The sequence below is a fragment of the Anopheles moucheti genome, chromosome 3 (genome assembly GCF_943734755.1).
Source record: "Anopheles moucheti chromosome 3, idAnoMoucSN_F20_07, whole genome shotgun sequence".
In the NCBI taxonomy this organism is placed as follows: Eukaryota; Metazoa; Arthropoda; class Insecta; order Diptera; family Culicidae; genus Anopheles; species Anopheles moucheti.
In genome coordinates, this window is record NC_069141.1 from 68,156,113 (window position 1) to 68,165,548 (window position 9,436).

Genomic DNA, 9,436 nt, shown 5'->3' on the forward strand with positions numbered 1-9,436 from the left:
AAAAAAAAGATGCACCCAAAGAAAAGCGCACCAGAGAATGTACAAACGAGACGAAGGCACAAAAGGGACAACCGTGAGTGCAGCTCTGTACCGGGATGTCCATAACATAAACAAGAAACAAAAAACAACATAAAAAACCACCTTCAAGCAACAAAACGAATTGCAACAAATCAAACCACAGCAGAACGCCCACTTTGGGCGTACAAATTAATTTCCACCGTTGACCCTCTCTTGTTCGCTGCCGGGTTGCGCGTTGCCTGCCGGTTCCGGTTACACTGTGGCTGCACATCGACGAGTTGCAGCTGAGTTGCAGCTAGAAGCTGTGCGTAGCATTCGCGCTCGCTGATCATCATTTCGCCGCCAATTGCAGCCGAGGTTCGCGTGTTTGTTGCCTTTTTATGTGCTGCAAACGTTCGAAATGTGGTTTGCGGGTAGGAAACGCCCACTGCTCCCCGAAAAAAATAAGAACCCGCACGATCCCCGGTCTGGACTGTGCTGTCCCTACCGGGAGTCCTTAGGAAGGGTGCATAAAAATCATATTTTATTGTTTTGTTACGCTTCTTTGTAATGCTCCACAGACCAGCAGTGCTGGAATGACGGCCGGTCTGGCCGATACGATTACGGCATAACATTCCCTTCGGGGTACTCCCCAAAAAACGATGACCATTTCAGCAAAGCAGCAGATAAGCATAAGCATAACGAAAAGCATAAAATACAAAACAAACCTTGCGGTCGGACCCATGCATTGGAGTGTGCGAAACTCGCATTAAACCTTTCGCTCGCTCGCCGTGTGTGTTTGGCCGCGTTGCATCTCCGTCGCCGTTGCCGAAAGCCCGTGCCCTGATCACCCAAACCTCGGCAGCCCTTTATCCTGCGGTGGGCGCTGCTATGCGGCTCATTGATTAGCACGGACCTACGCCGGACCTGGTGCACACGTTCTTCCTCTGTGCATGCATGTGGCATCCGTTGCGGCTGCGTGTCTCTGTCGCGCAAACACTGTCTCGCTTGCATAACCACCACGGTTCTCACCCGTTCGCCGTGTGGCCGGTCCCGGCCTTCCTTCGCCGTCCGCCAAACGGCGGGGTGTACTGCTGGGTGTGTATTGCGCGCGCGTAACTCGTCAGCCGAGTCCAATAAGTCTGCCAGACAGCCAGACGGTTGGTGTCGTTGATTAATCGACGCTCGAACCGGACCCAGACTGTCCAGACCTGTCCAGACATCGGGGACGGTCTCACCGGTTCTGCCGCCCCGTGTCCACCGACACGAAGCCAGACATGGTACGGCGAGACGGCGAGCCCACCGAACACCGATCTGGTTTCGCATCGCATCTAACCTTCTGCGCAAGAGACCCAGAAGCCGCCCAGAGGCCCAAAACCCAACACCACTCCGAGCGGTTCGTTCTAGCGGGGGAAGGGGGTGGTCTTTCATGGGGAACGGGAACGGGTGGACTGCGTCCATGCGTCTGGCAACTTTTTCTAACGCCTTTCGCCTTCGCACATCGCTCGGAAATGTTACACCTTGTTCCTACCCCGCGGGGGAAACGGTTGTGATGGAGGCGCAGAACCAAGAAGTCGCAGTTTTGCATCCCGTCCACACAGACTGCAGTTGTCCCGTGCGTATTGTCGCGAGTTTTGTTTGCTAATGATGGACATATTTTTTTTTATTCTTAATTATCTCATTACTTCGCTGTATGTTTGACACATAACTATCTCACTCTCTCTCACATTCTTCTTTTTTCTCACTATTTCGTTGCTTTTATTTATGTCATTTTAAACTTCTTCTTTCGCAAACAGGACAAAAAAAAAGGTTGGCCGTTCTGATCTTGACCTTCAATTGCATCAATCCACGTTCAGCAATTTCTCCCTGTTTATCGTCGCCGTATGCCAATTACAGCTATCATTAACTTCCTCGTGCTTGTCCTCTTGCAACTCCCACTTCCAACCCTCCTCCTCCCCCCAAACAATCCCTTACTGCTCGTCCGAGAAACGTTGTGGTCTGTGGTCTGTGGGTTGAATTAGATTTTATATCGCATATCGCAGCAAAAGGATAATTTTCGTCCCCCACAACCGTCCACTCGGCGTCATTCGTCATTTTATGACCGTGAAAAATAAAACCCAAACATACGATTTTTGGTCATGGGGGGGAGGGAAGGGCGGCCCCAAAAACTGCTCCAGACAGAAGCGTACGGAGCGCAGAAGCGATAATGACAAACTGTGCATCGGGCCCGTGCTGCTGCTGCTGCTCCATCTTCCCCCCGCACTGGGGAAGGTTTTCCTCTCGGTTTCAGCGACTGTTAAGTAACGTATGCGTGCCTTTTTCGGTCAACGAAAAACGTCCGCTGGCAGGCAGCCGATTTTACCGTCATTTTGCTGCCAGTCCCAAAAGCAAAACAAAAGGGGCCAGCGAGTAGAAGTTGTTAAAATGTTGCGGCGGTCAGATGTTGGCTTGTGCTGTGCTGCCTGTCCGGATGGGCCGATAGTCGAAGATAAATGATGAATTAAAATAAATTTTAAATAATGTTCGCACCACCAGGGGGGAAAGATATCGTTCGGACTCAAATTAACTTGAAGGTGTACACAGTGATTCATCGTGTTGTTTTATTAAGGGCTCATTCAATTATTACGTAACGCTGATAGGCGGGGAGAGGGTCAGTACCAGCGTTACAGTTTGTTACATAGGGGGGAGGGGGGTTTAACTTTTTGTTACGTAACATAAAATATAAGGGTATAAAAGGTATTTTTATACAAATTCCATGTTATCTATCTACTTGTCGAGTCTCTTGGTATCTTCTGATACCCACTCATTGAGAACTTCTGGTGTCTACTCAGATGGTGGTTTTGGAATCCTGTGTGTTGTAATGGATCCAGTTTGCAACACTTGCATTGAGCTTGAAGAGCTCTAAACAGACTCAAAATGATGCATCCAAGTTATCCACTATCGTGAAGAGCTTCATACAATCATGCATCAAACATTATCCATACATCACTTAATTATTCAATATAATTTAGTGCTCTGAGGCTCACTCACAATAAATAACTTTTGCCAACTAGAATGTGCAACATCGTGCTCGTGTTTGAACTCAGCATACCATCTATAATGGTTAATTTTAATGGTGCTGAGTTTTACGATGCTTATCAATTCAATTTAACCGTTTTTTTTTCTTAACCAAATGCAATTTTTTATTGACATTCTAAATTAATGATGATCAACTGGGTGTTAAATGATAACAATGGGTTTGAGTTTTGAGTTTTCCGGCACATCGTAGTCTTGGCCAGCTGTAAGCATCCTCTAAACCACCTACGGTCCAGCGCCGTCGTTAGCCAATCCATAATCCCGATCTGTCTGCTGGACCCAGCAACAGCATCCCTCAGCTTTTTGGGCAGGGTAGTCCGGTGTCATTCTCATGACGTAACCAGCCCACTAAAAACCCTTCTGAGCATCTTCCTCTCGAACGCGGCTAGGAGAGTTTCGTCAGTTTTGGACAAAGTTCATGTCTCACAGGCGTATGTAAGTACTAGAGCTATATAAGTTCTATGGACTCCCAGCTTCGTTCAGCTGAAAATTAATCACTGAATCTACTTACGCAAATAAAAGGTTGCTGGATAAATAAGAAAGGAGTAGGAAAGAAAGGAGTCTTAATAGATTACATCGATTCGCCATAGTACTATGTAATGTAAACTCTCAAACGAGCTTCTTAAGTTTTTAAATGGAAATCGTAGCTATATAGATAGAAATAGGTTCTAAAACCGCTTTAAATTATTAGCAACGATCAAGCTAGTCAACCTGGCGAGAGTTGTAAATTTATTAGGCGGTATGTTTGTTTCTTTTTGCATTAGTCGAAATACGATGGCATTACATAGGTTACTTGATACAATTTATTTATTTTTTAAACAAGGAGAGGGGGTGGGTCATCCAAATGTTACGTAATTAATGGAGGGGGTTGCATCTAGTGTTACGTTGTGTTACAATGGGGGGGGGGAGGGGATCGAAATTTGATAATTTTTGCGTTACGTAATAATTGAATGAGCCCTAAGAATATCACGCCCTTTTTGCATACACCAGTAATTTACTAGCACTGAGTTGCAAATGCGGGTGATTATCACATGTAGATTAGGTAGGTATTGACTTAACTACTGCAAACATATCCCTGGCTCATGTATTTCTCAAATCTTCTCCGTCCGCTTTCTAATAGTGCTTAAAAAAACCTCAACCATGCGTCGCTTCAAACAACTTCCTCGACCAAACACTCCTCAACGGAACGGTTTTCCTGCAATCCTTCGAAATCAATGAAACCGTAAGCGTGTAGCAATTTCACCACCACGTAGAGCATACCGGCGTACAACACACCGATGATGCACCGATGCACGAAGGTTCGCAACCGGTGGCGCCTGAGCGTTTTCTCCAAGGTACTCCATGGATCACGCATCAGGTACTGCCGCAATCCCTTGATCTGGTGGTCGAGAAAATCGTTCCACTGGATCGCTTTCGCATCGCAGGGAAAATATTTATGATCCTCGGACGCCATTGCGTCCAGGACGCGCCGCATCCGCCCGGTCCGGAAGCACCACTGGTTGTTGGTGAAGAAGCGCAACACGGCGGAGAAACGGTGCACCTTCCGGTACAGCTTCAGCACCTGCGGCTTTTGGCCGCGCAGTTTCAGCATCGCGTCAAACACGAGCGCCGGCAGCACGTGGTAAAAGATGGACAGTATGTCCGCCACCAGCTTGAAGCGTGTCGTGTTGTAGGTCGTAATCCACAAAGATTTGTCGAACGGAACGCGATCCTTCCACTGCTCCAGCTGCAGCTGCGTTTCCCGCCAGCTGACCGGATTATCGTCGGTGGTGCAGTTAAACACGTTGTCCTCCTCGGGGTGATTGACCGAGTACCACGTGACGGCTAGGGTTGCGTTGATGACCGTGTCCGCCGGTACTACGCTGGCCTTATAGTCCATGTGGATGTGAAATATTCGCAGAACACCGGTGGCAGCCCCGCACACGACTCCATTAAACCCGTACAGGTTATCCGTCCAGCCCGGTATCGGATCTTCCATGGTTGTTGTAACTGGAAAAGAGATACACAGCTTAACTCCATCATGTCCACGATGAAGCTGTAAGGATGCTTACTAATAGATGGTCTTATAATTGCCACAGGTAGTCGGGTTTTATAGCGCCGCACTATCTCCTCGGAGAGCGATTTTGTGAAAGCGTACGTGTTAGGCCACGGTTTGATGATCTTTTTGGACAGTAGCTCAAAGTTGTCGGCATCATCGCCCTTTTCCGCCACTTTCATCAGCACAGTTGGATCGAACGGTGGCTCGTAGAACTTCTCCTCTATCACATCCAGCACGCAGTGCGAAAAGGCCGTCGAGATGTAGGTGAATATCTGAAGAAACCGCGCAATACACGCGGTGTTGTGTGAGTTTGGTCGAAAGCTCACCAATTTCGACTACTCACCTCCAGTTTTCGACACTGCTCGGCAATCATCAGCATCTCCTGCGTGCCACGGACGTTCGTTTGTACCGACTCTCGGAGCGACTCATCGAACCGCACATCCGCAGCCGCGTGAATAATGATCTGCGTGTGCTCGTAAATGTACCCGAGCTCATCGTTCGATATACCGACGCCAACCTCACTGATGTCACCCTCGATGAGTCGTATCTTGGATAGATACAGCTGCGGATCTTGCGCGTAGTTCACGAACACGGCTTCCTGGCCGAGCAGCTGCTCCAACCGGTCGGCAGGACTAAGCCCTTTCTTACGCCGCAGAATCAACATTAGTTCTGCCACGTTGCATCTGCAGTTTGCAACAAACTTACGTTAACAGACTGCCCACTGGCCTGCTGCATCGTTCGAACTCACTTGATTAGCTTCTCTATCAACAGCTTGCCTAGAAATCCACTACCACCCGTCAGCAGCACGTATTTGCCATCGTAGAAATCCTTCAGCGGCGAATGGTACGCCCGAAACTCTTCCAAACTCACCATGGTAACTCCGAAACTCCGTAACACAACGCACAACGTTTTGCAAACACGGAACCGCACCGGAGGTTTTGTTGCCTTTCGGGCGCACTAAGTGCAACTACCGGTATTTGCTGCAGCGGACTGCAACTGCCACCAAAGTGCACCGTGCACCGATGTTTAAAGTTTAATTTTAAGCCGCCGTGTTTTCCGGTGTTAAGTTCATTAATATTCTTTACACTTTTTTTGTTTTGCTGTTTGCTGTGCTTTTCCCTCATTCCACCGGTTGAACGGTGATTACACGTAACTTTACGAACACTATGATTCGGATGGTCGCCGGGGTGGCAAATGCGAAGTTTTTACGATACTTTCAATTACAAAAGCCGTGCGAATGTAAAGTCTTGAAAATTTTCAGTAAAGTTCAATAAATTCAGCAATGAGAAATTAAGTTGAGCTATCCCGACTGCATGTGTTTGCAGAATAATTTAACACAATTCAATTGTTACTTAATATTTCACGACGTTCAGAGCCCAAAAATAATGAATAAAGTGTTCTTCATTCATATTAATATTTTTACTTTATATTTCCATTATGAAAGCTTTCGTCGTATTATCAAAGTGTTCTTTAAATTATTATCATGTCACAATTCAATTTATTATTCTTTTATTATTTAATTTCATTTATTTATATATTTATTTTTATTTATTTATTCCATTATGACGGCTTTCGCCGTATTATCATTTATTTATATATATTTTTATATGTTTCTATTAACAATTGTATTTATTTCCCCTCTGTTTAATTATCTAACAACACCCCTTTTTAATGTTTTACGAACAAAAGGAAGTGCGATGTTCTTTGAATAACATATGATGCAAACGATCGTTAAATAATACAAAACAACACCCATGTCACCGATATCGTACAGTACCTTTCACACCACCGTTCTAAACACGTAGAATGTTACGTGTGCAAGGCAAAGTTTGGCGGGTCAAAGCACTAACAACCATTTACGCACCCGATGTTCGTACGGTTAATTAGCATGCAGCAAGTCCAATGGCAGAATAACCTTCCGAAACAGGAAATCGTACAGTGCATTGCAAATCGAACGCGTTCAGCAACGCACTCTCATTAAATACTCTCTGAGTAAAAGAAGAATTAAACACTGTCTAAATTCGTATAACTAATTACTAATTATATCGCTCGGCAAAAGAAGATATTTAAAATGAAGACATTTGCAAAAAAACAGTTTATTACTCTGTGCGTAAAAACAAAAACCCACCCCTTTTCAATAAATGCTCCCAAATGCGGTGCAGCCCAAAAAGCTTCTTAAATCTGGCACACCGGCCGCATCGAGTGCTCTTAGCGCGACCAACACAAAACACCCATAGATCACCCCAAGCATGCACCAATGGATCAGCTGGCGGCGCTTATGGATCCGCAGCGCTTCCTCATTCGTTTCCCACGGCTCCTGCAGCAGATACACCCGGCAGCCCCGGATGTGGTTCACGCCAAACTTGCTCCAAACCACCGACCGCATATCGCACGGAAACAGATACCGATCGACAATCTCCATCCCGTCGAGCACACGCCGCATCCGGCTGGTCGCGAACCGGAACTGATTGTTGGTGAAGAACCGCAAAACGTCCGCAAACCGGTGCACCGTCCGGTACAGGCGCAACACCTGTGGCTTATCACCGCGCAGACGCATCATCATGTCGAAAAACACCGCCGGAATGAGATGGTAGAAGATCTGCAGAAAGCTGGCCACATAGTAGTACCGGGTCGTATTGTACGTCGGTATCCAGAGGGATTTCTTCACCGCCACCACACCCTTCTGCGATAGGCAATCGTTCCGTATGTCGCCCCAGGTGGTATGGTTCTCGTCCATCGTGCAGTTGAACACGTTCTCCTCCTGTGGATGTTGGGCCGCGTAGAAGGTCGCCGCTAGCGTGCTATTGATCACGATGTCCGCCGGTATGATGTCGGCTTTGTATTCGTCCCGAATGTGGAAGATTCTCAGGACACCCGTACCAGCGCCACTCACCACACCATTGAAACCGTAGAAATTATCCGTCCAGCCTGGTATCGGATCAGCGTAGGTTGAGGTCACTGAAGGGATAGATTGGCAACAAAATGTTACAAGAGACATAATTAAGGTGCACATCCCAATTCTACCTACCAATCGATGGACGCACGATGGCAATTGGTAGCTTGGATCTGTACCGACGCACAACTTCCTCCGCCAGAGCCTTCGTAAATGAGTACGTGTTCGGCCACGGTTCCACCACCTTCCGCGATATGGCTTCCAGCTCCTCCAGCCGTGATTGGTTTTCGACCAACCTGATCATTTCCAGCGGCTCGATAATGGGTGTGTAGAATTTTTCTTCCACCGTCTCATAAATGCACTGCGAGAACGCACTGGAAACATGCACGAAAACCTGCGCAAATACATCACACCGCACTGTGAGTGATCTCGTTCAACGGAAATGGTGCATTTAAAAGCCACCTACCTCAAGATTAGTACAATTCTCCGCTATCTTCAACAAATGATGCGTACCGCGAACGTTCGTCTCAACCGATTCCTTCATCGATTCGTTCAATCGCACATCCGCGGCGGAATGGAGAATAATGTTGGTGGTTTTGAGCATGTACTCCATATCATCGTTGCTGATCGCCAGCCCAGGTTTGCTGATGTCTCCCTCGATCACCTTCAACCTTGACAGGTAGAGGTCCGGCTGCTGCTGGTAGTTCACAAACACTGCCTCCTTTTTCAGCAGCGCTTTCAGCCGCTCCTCCGGGCTAACGCCCTTCTTCGAGCGCATCAGTAGAAGAATCTCTCGCACACCACACCTGCGGGGGGGAATAACGGGGATGATTAATGTGTCGCGCAAAAAAAAGGGTCCCATTACGCGATACTCATACTTGATCCATTTTTCAATAAACAGCTTCCCCAAAAATCCACTCCCACCGGTGAGGAAAATCGTTTTTCCCTCATAAAATTCCTTCAATGGGGAATGGTTTTCCTTAAACTCTTGCAAGCTCATCCTAGATCACCTATTCGCTGCTGGTCGTCACGCTTATCGAACAATCACTGACCGTCGCTCAAACGCGTGCGGGCAATTTGAAGTGTTTTTTTTTCTTCTGTGCCGTAATTAATTACAGACCTCGGCCGAATTGTAAAAAGGTTACAGCTACGTTGACGCACACGTTGCCGCTGTGTTTGGTTTTCCATTTAATTAGGTCTCCCGAACAAACTGGCTTGAGTTTGTGTGTGGAAGGGCGCTGTGCCCTAGGTGTGAAGTCGGTCGGGCAATAGAACACTCCGTGGTGAGAAGAATGAGTTGAGAAAGGTGTGTGAGCAAACTCTATATCGAATCCTTTCCATTTCTTAAACGCCGCGATGTATGCAATCACACATCCGCTTTGCATACTCCGGATCGTATGCAACTGGTGGATACAAGTCGTTTTATTCACCCA

At 47.0% G+C, this 9,436-nt stretch overlaps 2 protein-coding genes across 2 annotated transcripts; both read right to left on the reverse strand.

Moving 5' to 3' along the window:
- Positions 1 to 3,984: 3,984 nt before the first annotated feature.
- Positions 3,985 to 5,983, reverse strand: LOC128304313 (fatty acyl-CoA reductase wat-like). Its single transcript, XM_053041485.1, has 4 exons — positions 5,859 to 5,983; positions 5,454 to 5,793; positions 5,124 to 5,382; positions 3,985 to 5,061 (listed from the first exon to the last, which is right to left on the reverse strand). The coding sequence occupies exons 1-4, from the start codon at positions 5,981 to 5,983 to the stop codon at positions 4,223 to 4,225; spliced, it is 1,563 nt and encodes a 520-aa protein (XP_052897445.1). The 3' UTR covers positions 3,985 to 4,222.
- A 1,261-nt stretch (positions 5,984 to 7,244) lies between these two features.
- Positions 7,245 to 9,003, reverse strand: LOC128304477 (fatty acyl-CoA reductase wat-like). The gene is made up of 4 exons (XM_053041671.1): positions 8,882 to 9,003; positions 8,470 to 8,809; positions 8,139 to 8,397; positions 7,245 to 8,068 (listed from the first exon to the last, which is right to left on the reverse strand). Exons 1-4 carry the CDS (start codon positions 9,001 to 9,003, stop codon positions 7,245 to 7,247), a joined length of 1,545 nt encoding a protein of 514 aa, XP_052897631.1.
- Positions 9,004 to 9,436: the final 433 nt, after the last annotated feature.